This window comes from Salmo salar, unplaced genomic scaffold (assembly GCF_965601325.2).
Source record: "Salmo salar unplaced genomic scaffold, fSalSal1 ptg000536l, whole genome shotgun sequence".
NCBI lineage: Eukaryota > Metazoa > Chordata > Actinopteri > Salmoniformes > Salmonidae > Salmo > Salmo salar.
In genome coordinates this window covers 405,383-423,772 of record NW_027675413.1, presented here as the reverse complement: position 1 = coordinate 423,772, position 18,390 = coordinate 405,383, and the positions used below count along the sequence as shown (strand labels likewise).

The 18,390-nt window shown below is 42.6% G+C and overlaps 1 protein-coding gene across 2 annotated transcripts; it reads left to right on the top strand.

The window, feature by feature from the left end:
• Positions 1–678: 678 nt before the first annotated feature.
• Positions 679–10,859, top strand: LOC123733349 (NLR family CARD domain-containing protein 3-like). 2 transcript variants are annotated; one of them, XM_082972050.1, is made up of 10 exons: positions 679–804; positions 1,495–1,593; positions 4,796–4,912; positions 5,236–5,320; positions 5,450–5,678; positions 6,040–7,804; positions 8,083–8,256; positions 9,090–9,263; positions 9,437–9,483; positions 9,881–10,859. In XM_082972050.1, the coding sequence occupies exons 2-10, from the start codon at positions 1,511–1,513 to the stop codon at positions 10,405–10,407; spliced, it is 3,201 nt and encodes a 1,066-aa protein (XP_082828176.1). In that variant the 5' UTR covers positions 679–804; positions 1,495–1,510; the 3' UTR covers positions 10,408–10,859. The 2 variants fall into 2 exon arrangements, with proteins under 2 accessions (XP_082828176.1, XP_082828177.1); XM_082972051.1 differs by lacking the exons at positions 679–804; positions 1,495–1,593 and having other exon boundaries at positions 4,911–4,935.
• Positions 10,860–18,390: the final 7,531 nt, after the last annotated feature.

Sequence of the window (18,390 nt, the reverse complement as noted above, 5' to 3'; positions counted from 1 at the left end):
ATGATTTTATCAGATCTAAATTATTTTATTGTCACTGAATGTACTATGTACTAATCAAATGTGTTAAACATGTTGTTAAATTTGTAGTGTTGGCGTATTAATTGTGCTAATATTATATGCTAATTATGTTCTGGCCTGCCGACTTTAACTCAGAAAAAAATTCTCCCGATGTCACGTCCTGACCATAGAAAGCTGTTCTTTTCTATGGTAGAGTAGGTCAGGGCGTGACAGGGGAGTTTTCTAGTTTCGTTTTTCTATGTTGTTTTCTAGTTTTGTATTTCTATGTTGGGTTTTGTTTGGGATGATCTCCAATTAGAGGCAGCTGGTCATCGTTGTCTCTAATTGGAGATCATACTTAAGTAGGTGTTTTTCCCACCTGGGTTTGTGGAAGATTGTTTTTGAGTAGTGTATGTTTCACCTCTGCATCACGGTTTGTTGTTTTTTTGTTCTTTAGTTTATGTGTATGTATTGCATAGTTTCACAGTTCAATAAAATATGTGGAACGATAATCACGCTGCACTTTGGTCCGCTCCTCTCTATGACAACCGTGACACCCGAAGCCAAATCTAGTTGACAAACCCTGTTTTATAGTATGTCATGGCCTTTTCTGGCCAACTGCTGTTATGTTTATAATATACTATGGTGTTGTGTCACTAGACTTTGACCAGATATTATTGCATCCAAAGATCAACTGTACCTAGAACATAGATACAGAGACACTTGTTATCAGGAAGCTGCTCTCTCAGCCCAACGGAAAATATCTCAATAACTTGACATGTTCTGGTTGTGAATTCAGGCTACAAGGTAAGAATCTTCCCAGGGATTATTGGAAAGTGTGTAGAGAAATTAAATGTATGGTGTTATTTTAGTATAGTGACTGACAGTAAAACACTCAGATTTAAAAGTCCATTTCACCTGGGACAGTTATGTGACAGTTCAATCATACAAAATGGCGCTAACTGGGCGTAGGCAAGTCAAATTCAAAAACATATTGTTCATATATTCGTATATTGTGGTTATTTTACAATTTGTATATTTTTATGTATAAGTTGTAAATCGTCTTTTCAAAATATCGTAAAATTTGTTTTCTAAACTACAATGAGCTCCTCTTTCCTGTGTAATTTGGTATGAAACCACTGAACATACTTTTCTTAACATTGTTATTATGAACTGAATTCAGTAACAGCATAATAATATCATACCTGTTGAACAAAGCAACACACTAGAATGAGAGAAATTATTAAAAGAGAAAGTGACTTATTAATATTATGTTATTATTATTATTATTACTATTAGTTCCACTACATGGAGAAAAGGTTAAAATATCAGTCACGACTACATGTTCATGTGATGCATTAAATCACCTGACTGTTGGGATGTATCTGTTAGGAAATGTTTTATTTCTAAGAGATAATGAATAAAATACAACAATTGACATTCAATAATTAGTTGTCACTGTGTTAATCACAACCAACATGCTGGATCTCTGTTTAGGGGTCACTGCTCTAAAATGAGTCTCTCTTGGAAGAGAGAGAAGGGGGGCCCTGCCTCTAAAAGGAGTGTCTCTGGGGAACATGGCACCAAATCTAAGAGGTAAGATTAGTTTTGTAAAGAATTTATGAAGAGTTTATATCCAAAACACTATATCCACCATTTCTTCTCATTTGTGTTTTTTTCTACAGAAATTAAGGCTTATGGGTGTGTAAAATATTACTGTTCTAAGATTTAAAATTCATAGATTTTAGCGCATGACATTTTACTGAGAACATCACAGCAAGATGAAACAAATATTGTTGCATTCTCTAGATTCTGCATTCACCAGATTCTCACATTTCATTTGCATTATAGAGCCCCACAGTGGAGGTGTTATAATACCCATAACACCTAGCGGTCAAACAGGGAAATGGTTCCAATAGTTTTATAGAGCCCCACAGTGGAGGTGTCATAATACCCATAACACCTAGCGGTCAAACAGGGAAATGGTTCCAATAGTTTTATAGAGCCCCACAGTGGAGGTGTCATAATACCCATAACACCTAGTGGTGAAACAGGGAAATGGTTCCAATAGTTTTATAGAGCCCCACGATGGAGGTGTCATAATACCCATAACACCTAGTGGTCAAACAGGGAAATGGTTCCAATAGTTTTTCCAATAAAAAACATGAGCTGTCGCACACCCAGATAATGTTTATTTATGTGGAGGTTCTGACTAACGGCTAAACTATAAGCTATACAAAAATAGAGTCCCACACTCCATATATAAACTCCCAGTAATTTATTGGGTATTTACCAACGTTTCAGCATCACTGTGCCTTCTTCAGGGTGATGTCATCAATACTTGAACCAGGTTATGTAGACAAACAGTGCAATTAGTGCAACCAATGACAATAGAGAGGGGTGTGTCATGATTATTAAGTTAATTAGAATGAATTGAATGAAACTGTTAAAAAAACAATAGTTTCTGGCATATTGAATATATCAGGCTATTGTTATCATATAGAAACATAACTGATAATTGTACATAACATTAGCGTCAACATACATTATTGTTTAATTCAATTTCACATATTTAATTGTTTCCTATTTCAATAAAAACGTTTGTTCCATGTAATGTTTTGGTTCAACCATAATGCATAATGAGCATCATCAACAGGGGAACATATTGGATGTACTCTGATAAGCTGTAGAAAGAATATATACATTTAAAACAGAGAACTGTTCATAAGGGCCAGGAGATCAAAGTCAATATTCAGACCACTAGGGGTCCATGTTTTTAGACAGGATCTCCAGTATAGCCGTCCCTTTGTAGTAGTAGGATCTCCATGTTACCTCCTCTCCTTGGTAGAGCAACATGCTCAATGCCTGTGTATTGGAGGGAGGAGATTGGATGGTCAGCTTCAACAAAGTGAGCTGCTATTGGACAGTCAATGTTCTTACACCTGATTGAGCTGCTGTGTTCAGCTATGCGTTGTTTTAATTGTCTTTTCGTTTGTCCTACGTAGGCTTTCCCACATGAACAGGTGATGAGATGGATTACTCCCTTGGTCTTGCATGAGATGATCCCTCTAACAGGGATTGTTCCACCTGTATGTTGATGTCTGAAGATGGATGTTTTTATAGTGCTGTTGCACTGTGCTCATGAGCCACGTTTGTAGTTCCCATTTGGGATGGGTGTCAAGAGTGTCTGAATGGGCTCAGGGGGCAGGTCAGATCTCACCAAGTTATCTCCAATATTGTGACCACGCTTATAGACCACCAGTGGGGGTTCATTATAGACCACCAGTGGGGGTTCCTTATAGACCACCAGTGGGGGTTCATTATAGACCACCAGTGGGGGTTCCTTATAGACCACCAGTGGGGGTTCCTTATAGACCACCAGTGGGGGTTCCTTACAGACCACCAGTGGGGGTTCCTTATAGACCACCAGTGGGGTTCCTTATAGACCACCAGTGGGGGTTCCTTATAGACCACCAGTGGGGGTTCCTTATAGACCACCAGTGGGGGTTCCTTATAGACCACCAGTGGGGGTTCCTTATAGACTACCAGTGGGGGTTCCTTATAGACCACCAGTGGGGGTTCCTTATAGACCACCAGTGGGGGTTCCTTATAGACCACCAGTGGGGGGTTCCTTACAGACCACCAGTGGGGGTTCCTTATAGACCACCAGTGGGGGGGTTCCTTATAGACCACCAGTGGGGTTCCTTACAGACCACCAGTGGGGGTTCCTTATAGACCACCAGTGGGGGTTCCTTACAGACCACCAGTGGGGTTCCTTACAGACCACCAGTGGGGGTTCCTTATAGACCACCAGTGGGGGTTCCTTATAGACCACCAGTGGGGGGTTCCTTATAGACCACCAGTGTGGGGGTTCCTTATAGACCACCAGTGGGGGTTCCTTATAGACCACCAGTGGGGGGTTCCTTATAGACCACCAGTGGGGGTTCCTTATAGAACCACCAGTGGGGTTCCTTGAAGAGGTGTGTGTTTATTTTTCGTCTGATTGTAGAATATTCCAGTGCTTTTCCAGTATTGCTATCTATCAGAATACTTGGTGTACTTGGTGCAAAAGACGGTTGTTTTTTCTTATTTGGTCGAATTTTTGTAAATTGATGTGCACATTCACCGATGGTTTTGGTGGGAATACATTTTCTGAACATCACGCGCCAATGTAAAATCCTGTTTTTGGATATAAATATGAACTTTATCGAACAAAACATACATGTATTGTGTAACATAATGTCCTAGGAGTGTCATCTGATGAAGATCGTCAAAGGTTAGTGCTTCATTTAGCTGTGTTTTGGGTTTTATTGACACATGTCCTTGCTTGGAAAATGGCTGTGTGATTATTTTTGTCTATGTACTCTCCTAACATAATCTAATCTTTTGCTTTCACTGTAAAGCCTTTTTGAAATCGGACAATGTGGTTACATCAAGGAGAAGTGTATCTTTAAAATGGTGTAAAATAGTCATATATTTGAGAAATTGAAATTATTAGATTTTTGCGCTAGCGTCCCACGTAGCCCATAGAAGTTAAACAGTTTTAGAAATGTCAGGGTGTTTTCTATCCAATACTACCATGCATATGCATATCCTAGCTTCTGGGCCTGAGTAACAGGCAGTTTACTTTGGTCACGTTTGTCATCGAAACTTCAAAATTCTGCCCCTACCCTAAAAGCTAATACATGAACGTTTCTGAAAGTGATACATAGCGTTTTGTAATGAAACTCTTCTTATGATTCCCCATCTGAGATCAGAGTAGATGAGAGATGTAATGTTTGTCTCTCTTGTGTTGAAGTCCAATCAAGCAGGAGAGACCAGCCTCCCCTGTTCCCAGCTGTGTGTCCATGAAGAGTGACCGGTCTATGGGTCGTCCTCCAAACTTTAGAGAGGGAGACGTTTCTACTGAACAAAGGTAAGAAGAACTCATGGGTCATGGTCAGTGAGTTAATCAACACTGTCTCTAGACATTTCTCCTCTCCCATTTTCCCGTTTCTTTTGGTTGTTTTCATAATCCATAGGCTAATACTTTTGTCCATTTTCATAGTCCTAAAACAATATTAAACAAACACAACGTTCCCTCCCTGTGTGTGTGTGTGTGTGTGTGTGTGTGTGTGTGTGTGTGTGTGTGTGTGTGTGTGTGTGTGTGTGTGTGTGTGTGTGTGTGTGTGTGTGTGTGTGTGTGTGTGTGTGTGTACTCCCTGGATGAGGAGATGTAATCTCATGTTTTGTCCACAGAAACCAACAGGACAGATCAGAGTCAGAGATTCTCAGTGGTCAGTCTTCCCAGAGTCATCAAACAGACCTGGCCTCCATATTCAATGTATGTGGTCCTGTTATGTACATTTGTTTTTGTTAACCTCGAGTAAAGTTGATCTGTCAAGCATTCAATAATGTGTTAATGAGAAAGCATTTCTTCTCTTGCTTAACTTATTTTATTTATTTATTTCAGATGCTTGAAGAGAATATTATGACATTTGTGAAGAACGAGCTGAAGATGTTCAAGAGGATTCTTAGTCCAGAACTCCCAGAAGGCTTTGAGAGTCAGAAGCAGGATAAGGAAGTGGTGGATGCTGAAGATGAGAAGCAGGAGAGCAGTGCCAGAGAGGGGGCTCTGAAGATCACACTGCACGTCCTGAGGAAAATGAACCAGAAGGAGCTTGCTGACACACTGGAGAAATGTAAGATCTGTCTGCCTCATGTTGAATGCTGTTTTATAACATTTAAAAGCTGTAGCTAAAGTACAGCTAAAGTAGCTGTGTAACTCAATGATATTGTAGCAGCCTTAACACAACACCTAGTGACCTCATCATGTAGCAGCAGAGAGAGAGAGAGACAACATTAATAATACCATCAATAACACCAATATTATTATAATCAGTCACACCAGTCTGTAATGTATTATGAAAACATTTACACATTTATACAGTCAGTTAATTAAGAGAATAAATGATTATAATTTAACTTTATAACAGTCCTACAATACTGTAGGCATTAAAACAAATGTAATATTAATATCCTCCTTGTTATTTCTTCATTCAGATGAACTTGCTGTGATTTGCCAACGTGAACTCAAATCTAATCTAAAGAAGAAGTTTCAATGTGTATTTGAGGGGATCGCGAAACAAGGAAACCCAACACTTCTCAATAAGATCTACACAGAGCTCTACATCACAGAGGGTGGAACAGGAGAGGTCAATAATGAACATGAGCTGAGACAGATTGAGACAACAACCAGGAAACAAGCAAGACCAGAGACTGCAGTCAAATGTAACGACATCTTCAAACCCTTAACTGGACAAGACAAACTCATCAGAACTGTGCTGACAAAGGGAGTCGCTGGCATTGGAAAAACAGTCTCTGTCCAGAAGTTCATTCTGGACTGGGCTGAAGGAAAAGCAAATCAGGATGTTCAATTTGTGTTTTCATTCCCTTTTCGGGAGCTGAATTTGATGAAAGGAGATGAACACACTTTGATTGAACTTCTCTATCACTTCTCAATGGAAACCAAACAATCAAGAATCTCCAACTACGACAAGTACAAAGTTCTGTTCATCTTTGATGGTCTGGATGAGTGCCGACTGCCCCTAGACTTCCAGAAGAACAAGATCTGTTGTGACATCACAGAGTCAACCTCAGTGGATGTTCTGCTGACAAATCTCATCAAGGGAAATCTGCTTCCCTCTGCTCTCCTCTGGATAACTACCCGACCTGCAGCAGCCAATAAGATCCCTTCAGGGTGTGTTGACCAGGTGACAGAGGTACGAGGGTTCAATGACCCACAGAAGGAGGAGTACTTCAGAAAGAGATTCAGTGATGAGGACCTGGCCAGCAGAATCATCTCACATGTAAAGACATCAAGGAGCCTCCACATCATGTGCCACATTCCTGTCTTCTGTTGGATTTCTGCAACAGTCCTCGAACACATGTTGAAACATAAGAGAGAAGAGATGCCCAAGACTCTGACTGAGATGTACACACACCTTGTGGTGTTTCATACCAAACAGAAGAATGAAAAGTATCTTGGGAAAGAAGAGACAGATCCACACTGGAATAACGAGAGCATTCTGTCACTGGGAAAACTGGCTTTTCAACAGCTAGTGAAGGGCAATCTGATTTTCTATGAAGAAGACCTGAAAGAGGCTGGCATTGATGTCAATGAAGCATCAGTGTACTCAGGATTGTGCACACAGATCTTTAAAGAGGAATGTGGGCTGTACCAGGACAAGGTGTACTGCTTCGTTCATCTGAGCATTCAGGAGTTTCTGGCTGCTGTGTATGTGTTCCTCTCATTCATCAACAACAATGAGAATCTAATGGACAAACTGCAAACAAAAGAGAAGCCTGAAGTTACTTTCTACAAGAGTGCTGTGGATAAAGCCTTACAAAGTGAGATGGGAAACCTGGACCTTTTCCTCCGCTTCCTTCTGGGCCTCTCACTGGAGTCCAATCAGAAGCACTTACGAGGTCTACTGACAAAGACAAGAAGCAGCTCACAGAGCCATGAAGAGACAGTCAAGTACATCAAGGAGAAGATCAGGGAGAATCCCTCTCCAGAGAGGAGCATCAATCTGTTCCACTGTCTGAATGAACTGAATGACCATTCTCTAGTGGAGGAGATCCAAAGCTACCTGAGCTCAGGAAGTCTCTCAGAAACCAACCTGTCACCTGCACAGTGGTCAGCTCTGGTCTTTGTGTTGCTGACTTCAGAAAAGGAGCTGGATGTGTTTGACCTGAAGAAATACTCCAGATCAGAGGAAGGTCTTCTGAGGCTGCTGCCAGTTGTCAAAGCCTCCAGAGCTGCTCTGTGAGTAAATAAAATGACATATAAGAAGTATTCATCAGGAAGAAATATTATGTTTAGAGAAAAATATGTATTATAATATGTATATAATATTATATTGCATAACATATTGAATCAGATATTCAATCTAGTATTACAATATGACCATACAATTCTAGGAGACGGAAGATGAATCTATGTGTTGTTTGGGAATATGAACCAAATGCATCTGCCATTGTCCTTCTACACTGCTGGTGTTAAATGAACAGTGTGTTTGTGAAGTCATGATGATCTCTTTGCAGGCTGTCAGGCTGTGGAGTCACAGAGAAAGGCTGTGCTTCTCTGGTCTCAGCTCTGAGGTCAAACCCCTCACACCTGAGAGAGCTGGACCTGAGTAACAATGACCTGAAGGATTCAGGAGTGGAGCTGCTCTCTGCTGGACTGGAGAATCCCCACTGTAAACTGGAGACTCTGAGGTCAGTATTCCTGTAGTTGGTCAACAAGTGATAACTGTTCACCAGATCCACATGTTTTTACCAGACACACATAGTCCACACCATATGTGTTTGGACAGTGAAGCTTACAGTTTTAAATGTGGTGCTATGCACCAGCATGTATCTTCTCACTTAGAAAACATCCACCATTTTAATATTGGGCAAAACATAACCCAAAACACAACCAAAACAAACTGCAAAATCAATCAACGAGTTTGAGTCACAAGCTTGATGTAGTCGCTGCGTTCAAGGAATATCGGATCAAATACTCAACTTGTGACTACTTTAATACACTATGAGTGAATTGGTCAGAAAACATGACTTCTTTAAATAGGGGGACTAGATACATAAAGTGCTTTCATTTTTCTAAATGGTGAAACAGATATGTATGAAAATATCCTCAAATAAAAGGTGACATTATATACTGTCACCTCATATGAAACATTTGATCTGAAATCCAAAATGTTGGAGTTTAGAGCCACATTTAAAATGTTATCTTCACTGTCAAAATAGATATATGGTGTGGACTGTATACTCAATACAATCTAAATCTGATACCTCACTGTCTGTCTTTTGACTGATACTGCTTTTAAACTGGTCTGGTCAGTCTACTCAAATATTTGTACTATACATGTTTCTATCTGCAGGCAAAACTTTGATAATTTGTCATTTTTAATGACGATATATTAATTTACGAATAGATATGGAAGGTTTCAGGACACTGATATATCTAAATATGTTGAAAAAATATACTGCCACTATTTTCACCACCAAAGAATAGCAGTGTGGTTTTAATATGATTTGACTCTTTGCAGGCTGTCAGGCTGTCTAGTCACAGAGGAAGGCTGTGCTTCTCTGGTCTCAGCTCTGAGGTCAAACCACTCACACCTGAGAGAGCTGGACCTGAACTACAATCACCCAGGAGACTCAGGAGTCAGACTGCTCTCTGCTGGACTGGAGGATCCACACTGCAGACTGGAGAAACTCAAGTATGTAGAGGGTTTATGTCAATGTTCATATCAGACATGTTGGACTTTTCAGGCTAGTTAAGACAAACATTCTGACCACCACTTGGACAAAGTTATATGCTAACTGTGTGTGTGTGTGTGTGAGTTCAGGTGTATCCCTCATTGACTGTCTGTTTTTCTGCTTACCGCTACAGTGTGGAACATGGTGGAGAGTTCAGAATGAAACCTGGACTTAGAAAATGTGAGTGTTGACTGCTGTGAAGAATATGACTAAGAATAAGTCTTAATTCAAGTTAAGTCAAAGTCAAAGACCACCATCATTACTGACTTGGTCATATTGAATATCAGCTGTCGTTCTACAGAAACAGAAATCAGGGACACCAACGTTTACAAAGAGTTACTTTGACAATGTATGTGTGTCTGTGTGTGTGTGAGTGTTTGTGTGTAATTAATGGGAATAAGTGTTTTTTATATTACCATACAGTATAACATGTGATCATTCAACAAGTCTCAAGTCACCTTAACTTCTCCTTTTGATACCTAGAAACATCTACATTAAATGAATTAGTGAAAAGTGAGTTAACATTCTAATGTGAATGATGATGATTTCTAATATTGTGTCTGGTTTCATCCATCAGATGTCTGTGATCTCACACTGGACCTAAACACAGTAAACAGACTCCTCTCTCTGTCTGAGGAGAACAGAAAGGTGACATGGAGGAGAGAAGAGCAGCCGTATCCTGATCACCCAGAGAGATTTGACTACTGTAGACAGGTGCTGTGTAGAGAGGGTCTGACTGGGCGCTGTTACTGGGAGGTAGAGTGGAGTGGGGGGGCTGTTATAGGAGTAACATATAAAGGAATCAGCAGGAGAGGAGGGGGTGAGGACTGTAGGATTGGATACAATGACAAGTCCTGGTGTCTGTTCTGCTCTGACAACAGATACATTGCCAGATATAATAATAACTCCACTACCATAGACGTCCCCTCCTCCAGCTCCCACAGAGTAGGAGTGTATCTGGACTGGCCAGCCGGCACTCTGTCCTTCTATAGAGCCTCCTCTGACACACTGACCCACCTGATCACATTCACCTCCACATTCACTGAGCCCCTCTATCCAGGGTTTGGGGTTTATTATATTGACTCTTCAGTGTCCCTGAAATAATAACTGGACACAAACACACACACACACACACACTGGACACACACACTGGATATACACACACTCAACACACACACTGGACACACACACACTGGTTGCACACACTCACACACTCACACACTCACACACACACACACTGGACACAAACACACACACACTGGACACACACTGGACACACACACACACACACTGGACACAAACTGGACACACACACACACACACTGGACACAAACTGGACACACACACACACACACTGGACACACACTGGACACACACTGGACACACACTGGACACATACAGACACTGGACGCACACACTCACACACACACACACACACACACACACACACACACACACACACACACACACACACACACACACACACACACACACACACACACACTGGACACAAACTGGACGCACACGCACACACTGGACACAGACACACACACACACACACTGGACACAAACTGGACACACACACACACACACACACACTGGACACAAACTGAACACACACACACACACTCAACACACACACTCTCAACACACAAACTGAACACACACACACACACACACACTGAACACACACACACACACACTCAACACACACACACACACTCAACACACACACACACACACACACACACATTCTGGACATACACACACACTGAACACACACACACACTGGACACAAACTGGACACACACACATAAACACACTCAACACACATACACTCAACACACACACACACTCACACTCGACACACACTCACACTCGACACACACACACACTCGAAACACACACACTCGACACACACACACTGGACAGACACACACACACACACACTGGACAGACACACACACACTGGAAACACACACACACACACACACACTGGACAGACAGACACACACTGGACAGACACACACACACTGGACAGACACACACACACACTGGACACACACACACACACACACACACTGGACACACACACACACACACACACTGGACACACACACACACACACACACACTGGACACACACACACACACACACACACACTGGACACACACAACACTGAACACACACACAAACATAAACACACACTCAACACACACACACTCAACACACACACACTCAACACACTCGACACACTCAACACACACACACACTGAACACACACAGACACTGGACACACACACACTGAACACACACACACACACACACACACACTGAACACACACACACACACACACACACACTGGGCACATACTCACACACTGAAACACACACACACACACACACACTGAACGGACACACACTGGACACACTCTGAACACACACACACACACACACACACACACACTGAAACACACACACACACACTGAACAAACACACACTCTGGACATACACACACACACACACTGGACCCACTGGACACACACACACACTGGACACACACACACTGGACCCACTGGACACACACACCCACTGGACACACACACACACACTGGACACACACACTCACTGGACACACACACTCACTGGACACACACACTGACACACTGGACACACACACGCTTGACACACTGGACACACACGCTTGACACACTGGACACACACACGCTTGACACACTGGACACACACACGCTTGACACACTGGACACACACACAAACACACTGGACACACACACATGACAGGCTTGTAATATTTTCTGATCTTTTACCACTTTGCATTTTTTATGATATATTTTACTGTTTATGTTTGTACCACAGGAGGTTGGTGGGACCTTATTTGGGGAGGACAGGCTTGTAATGGCTGGAGTGGAATAAGTGGAATGGTATCAAACACGTGGTTTCCATGTGTTCCATTTCATTCACTCTGTTCCAGACATTATTATGAGCCGTCCTCCCCTCAGCAGCCTCCTCTGGTATGTACTGTCCTGTATGTGAGAGAGATCCAACAAGGAATTACAATGTATGTATTACTTTTAATACCTGCAAATGGCAAATAAACTACTGGAACTCCTTATAAATGTCTGCAGCCGACAAGAGGTGAAAATACTACCGGAATATTCTGCAAATGTTGATGAAGACGTCACTCAATCCACCCAAAACAACATGCAGTCTTTCCACAAGACTCCCATGAAGTTATAGTGTGACGTTATGAGTCGACGTTAAAGTAACATTCTCACAACATACTGCAATTGTTTTATCCTGTTTTAGATGGATCCTCTGTTTAAACATTTCAACTCTGACAATAACACCGTTAAAATACCAATGTGATCATTTCTTGTCTTTTATGTTGGAAAAACAAATTGTACAATTATATGTGGACATACGCTCCATAGTTGTACAAGTATACATGGTTATATTGTACTTTTCATAATAAAACATACTTGAAACAAGAAAAAGCATGTTAACTGTGAAAACAATTTCGTTATTGATTTTTACATTGCTTCTCCCTGTCTCATGTTGACGTTTGTCATGAATCTTGACCTGGAGGTAGAACTGTGCGATTTCCTCTAGATATGTCAGCTGCAAAGTCAGAATTGGCTGTGGAAAATGTTTTATGGTCTTAATTTAAGGGAAGGATTAGCAGTGAGGTTAGGGTTGAGGTTAGGATTAAAATAGGATTGTATTACTTTGTGCCTGTGCAAGCCAGTGAATACTTTGCTGAACTGCCTCCAGGGCAAGATTCATGACAATAAATGCCAACCTGCCTCCAGGGCAAGATTCATGACAATAAATGCCAACCTGCCTCCCAGTCGTCCCCTCCTTATCTTTACAAGGCTGCAGAACATGCAAGCTAGTGATGTGGGGTTCTCTCATAACCCTCAGTCCCCAGGTGGGTAGATGGCAGGTTGAATAAAGAGAAGGTAGTGATGTGGGGGTTCTCTCATAACCCTCAGTCCCCAGGTGGGTAGATGGCAGGTTGAATAAAGAGAAGCTAGTGATGTGGGGGTTCTCTCATAACCCGCAGTCCCCAGGTGGGTAGATGGCAGGTTGAATAAAAAGAAAACAATAGGCTACATAAAAGAATCCATAAATGTATAATTATTATGTAATTTACACAAAACATTAAGGACACCTTTCTTTCCATGACAAACTGACCAGGCGTAACTCAATATTAGGAAGGTATCCTTAATATTTTGTCTACTCAGTGGCTCTGACCCTTTACGTAACAGTCAATACTCTTTGCCAGGAACCTTCTGTAACGGTTGGCGTCGGATGAAGCAGACCAAGACGCAGCGGGGAAATGTGCACTAATCTTTTTTTATTTAATTGGCAAAGAAGGTGAACCAAAAATAAACACATTCACCAAAAAGACACAGCGACGAATAACAGTCTAGTAAGGCACAAGGCACACAGAAAAATCTCCCACAAAACACAAACATAACACATACCAATATATAGGACTCTCAATCAAAGCCGACTACAAACACCTGCCTCCAATTGAGAGTCCAACACCCAAATACCTAACATAGAAATACTAAACTAGAGAGAACATAGAAATACAAAAAACATAGAACATAACCCAAAACCCGGGATTAATAAATCAAACACCCTTCTAAGCAAACCACCACCCCGAACCACATAAAACAAATACCCTCTGCCACGTCCTGACCAAACTACAAACACAAATAACCCTTATACTGGTCAGTACGTGACACCTTCTTTAAATGTTCCCAAATGCTCCCACACTGATGCTCACTCACAGCTGCTCCAGGGCCTCTTGGGTTGAGGAGTCATTCTCTTCTAACCTGATCACAGCTACTCCAGGGCCTCTTGGGTTGAGGAGTCATTCTCTTCTAACCTGATCACAGCTGCTCCAGGGCCTCTTGGGTTGAGGAGTCATTCTCTTCTAACCTAATCACAAACAAAGACAAGATTCAAACAAATAAACATGATGGCCCAACATAATAGGGGACGGGGGGGGGGGGTATAGGGAAGGTAGGGGAGAGGAGGGGGGGTATAGGGAAGGTAGGGGAGAGGAGGGGGTATAGGGAAGGTAGAGGAGAGGAGGGGGTATAGGGAAGGTAGGGGAGAGGAGGGGGTATAGGGAAGGTAGGGGAGAGGAGGGGGTTATGGGGAAGGTAGGGGAGAGGAGGGGTATAGGGAAGGTAGGGGAGAGGAGGGGGGTATAGGGAAGGTGGCAGAGAGGAGGGGGTATAGGGAAGGTAGGGGAGAGGAGGGGTATAGGGAAGGTAGGGGAGAGGAGGGGGTATAGGGAAGGTAGGGGAGAGGAGGGGGTATAGGGAAGGTAGGGGAGAGGAGGGGGGTATAGGGAAGGTAGGGGAGAGGAGGGGGGCATAGAGAAGGTAGGGGAGAGGAGGGGGCATAGTGAAGGTAGGGGAGAGGAGGGGGTATAGGGAAGGTAGGGGAGAGGAGGGGTATAGGGAAGGTAAGGGAGAGGAGGTGGGGGCACAGGGAAGGTAGGGCAGAGGAGGGGGGATAGGGTAAGATAGGGAGAGGAAGGGGGGTATAGGGAAGGTAGGGGAGAGCAGGGGGTATAGGGAAGGTAGGGGAAAGGAGGGGGTATAGGGAAGGTAGGGAGAGGAAGGGGGGTATAGGGAAGGTAGGGGAGAGGAGGGGGTATAGGGAAGGTAGGGGAGAGGAAGGGGGGCATAGGGAAGGTAGGGGAGAGGAGGGGGTATAGGGAAGGTAGGAGAGAGGAGGGGGTATAGGGAAGGTAGGGGAGAGGAAGGGGGTATAGGGAAGGTAGGGCAGAGGAAGGGGGGTATAGGGAAGGTAGGGGAGAGGAGGGGGGGCATAGGGAAGGTAGGGGAGAGGAGGGGGGTATAGGGAAGGTAGGGGAGAGGAGGGGTATAGGGAAGTTAGGGGAGAGGAGGGGGTATAGGGAAGGTAGGGGAGAGGAGGGGGTATAGGGAAGGTAGGGGAGAGGAGGGGGTATAGGGAAGTTAGGGGAGAGGAGGGGGGACTTCCTCCATGTCAGGTAAGCAGCCTCCAAGTCTACCCTCACCAACTGACCAGACTGAGTGAGTTCTGAACATCCCTCTCTGTCCTCTGATGCTGCGTCCAAGTCTTCTTGGGTCTTTCTGGTGTCTCTGTCTTGATTTTTTCAGTTCTTTCCCAGGCTGCCTGAAAAACACATAAAGATGGAACATTCATAAGAGTTATAAACTATCAAAATAAAGAGAGTCCCACACTCCATATATAAACTCCCAGTCATTTATTGGGTATTTACCATTGTTTCAGCATCACTGTGCCTTCTACAGGGTGATGTCATCAATACTTGAACCAGGTTATGTAGACGAACAGTGCAATTAGTGCAACCAATGACAATAGAGAGGGGTGTGTCATAATGATTAAGTTAATTACAATGAATTAATGAAACTGTTAACCTCTATGTGCTAGGTGGGACGTCCCACCTACGTAACAGCCACTGCCAGCCTGTGGCGCGATTTTCAAAACCTTAAAAATCCTATTACTTCAATTTCTCAAACATATGACTATTTTACAGCTATTTAAAGACAAGACTCTCGTTAATCTAACCACACTGTCCGATTTCAAAAAGGCTTTACAACGAAAGCAAAACATTAGATTATGTCAGCAGAGTACCAAGCCAGAAATAATCAGACACCCATTTTTCAAGCCAGCATATAATGTCACCAAAACCCAGAAGACAGCTAAATGCAGCACTCACCTTTGATGATCTTCATCAGATGACAACCCTAGGACATTATGTTATACAATACATGCATGTTTTGTTCAATCAAGTTCATATTTATATCAAAAAACAGCTTTTTACATTAGCATGTGACGTTCAGAACTAGCATACCCCCCGCAAACTTCCGGGGAATTCGCTAACATTTTACTAAATTACTCACGATAAACGTTCACAAAAAGCATAACAATTATTTTAAGAATTATAGATACAGACCTCCTCTATGCACTCGATATGTCCGATTTTAAAATAGCTTTTTGGTGAAAGCACATTTTGCAATATTCTAAGTACATAGCCCAGGCATCACGGGCTCGCTATTTAGACACCCGGCAAGTTTAGCACTCACCATAATCATATTTACTATTATAAAAGTTTCATTACCTTTTGTTGTCTTTGTCAGAATGCACACCCAGGACTGCTACTTCAATAACAAATGTTGGTTTGGTCCAAAATAATCCATCGTTATATCCGAATAGCGGCGTTTTGTTCGTGCGTTCCAGACACTATCCGAAATAGTAAAGAAGTGTCGCACGCATGGCGCAATTCGTGACAATAAAATTCTAAATATTCCATTACCGTACTTCGAAGCATGTCAACCGCTGTTTAAAATCAATTTTTACGACATTTTTCTCGTAGAAAAGCGATAATATTCCGACAGGGAATCTCCTTTTCGGCAAACAGAGGAAAAAATCCCAAAGGCGGGGGCGGTCGGGGTCACGAGCATAAGCCCAGTGTCCCTTGATCGGCCACTTGAGAAAGGCGATAATGTGTTTCAGCCTGGGGCTGGAATGACGACATTCTGTTTTTTCCCGGGCTCTGAGCGCCTATGGACGACGTGGGAAGTGTCACGTTAGAGCAGAGATCCTTAGTAAATGATAGAGATGGAAAATAAGTTCAAGAAATGGTCAGACAGGCCACTTCCTGTAAAGGAATCTCTCAGGTTTTGACCTGCCATTTGAGTTCTGTTATACTCACAGACACCATTCAAACAGTTTTAGAAAATTTAGGGTGTTTTATATCCATATGTAATAAGTATATGCATATTCTAGTTACTGGGTAGGAGTGGTAACCAGATTAAATCGGGTATGTTTTTTATCCAGCCGTGTCAATACTGCCCCCTATCCTAAACAGGCTAAAATACATGAGAGCCTTGTGTCAAAAGGGTGGGCCAGGAGGAGCGCAAGATAGAGAGCAGAAGGTAAGAATCACATAATAAGTCAGGATTGAGAGAAGATAGAAGTGATACAGAATTGTTAGATAACAGTTACTGAGTGGAGAGCAGCATAGTTAAGTTTTAGGCAGGTATAGATGCAAACTGAATTGTAGAAGTGAGAACTTAACCTGGGGTCCACTTAGACGTGGGGCCCGATTAATGCCAGGATGATTTGTTTTTAAATTAGGAACAGGAAGAAGAGTTAAAAGCGGTACCCTCCATGTTAGGGTCCCAAGGACCTATTGATGTGGGGTTAATTAAAGGAGTTATTTTAGTATAAGTAGTCCTGAAGTCAAATTTGAGATTTTATTAAAAGTAATTATTAGTAATTTAGGAAAATTTGGGCAGAGCCATGTGTCAAAAGGGGGGATAGTAGAGCAGGTTCGGAAACACTTTGTGGCCTATTGGATAACGAACTACTTAAAAAAACATTTTTTTTTATAGATAAGTATATTAAATGGGAAGAAGCGGTCCCAACTTACTGGTTGGACACGATTAGGGTAGTTGATTTACTAGGATCTATCTCTTTAAATAATGGATTACATTTTAGCTGATCAGGTAAACCATATAGAATGCCAGAGTTAGGGAGGCCAGAACAGGTAGACATAGAAGTTGAAGATATACTAACAGAACACATGGTTAACCAAACCCGTATGTCCGAGACTTTGTGTCCAACAGGTGAATTACAGTAGAAGATGATTCACTCAATCCAACCAGGAGACTGGGTGTGGATCCAGTCCCTGAGGAGAAAAGAACTGGAAGCAGCCATGGTGGGAGGGCCCATATCAAGTGTTCCTGGTAATAGCCTTCGCGGTGAGAATAGCAGAAAGAGCTACCTGGGTTCATATCACACAATGCGGGAGGGTAAGACACACTGACACTGTCGAACAATCACAGAGTTAGGAGAAGAACCGAATACCAATAAGGTTCGGGGGTTACCTCTCTAACGAAGATTCCCTAACCCGCCCGATACTCACTGTGTGCGTTCATAGAAGTGAAAGTTTGGGTTAGCCTCTAGCCAGTGATATATTCACCGGGAGGGGGTGGGGCTTTACAGGGGTACTGGTCAGTCTGAGCTGTCTG

Excerpts from the sequence above, each read along its gene's own strand:
- LOC123733349 (XM_082972050.1), top strand. The coding sequence starts at position 1,511 with ATGAGTCTCTCTTGGAAGAGAGAGAAGGGGGGCCCTGCCTCTAAAAGG. Across the intron at positions 1,594-4,795 it reads CATGGCACCAAATCTAAGAG|TCCAATCAAGCAGGAGAGAC; the intron begins GTAAGATTAGTT and ends CTTGTGTTGAAG. Across the intron at positions 9,264-9,436 it reads TGCAGACTGGAGAAACTCAA|TGTGGAACATGGTGGAGAGT; the intron begins GTATGTAGAGGG and ends TTACCGCTACAG.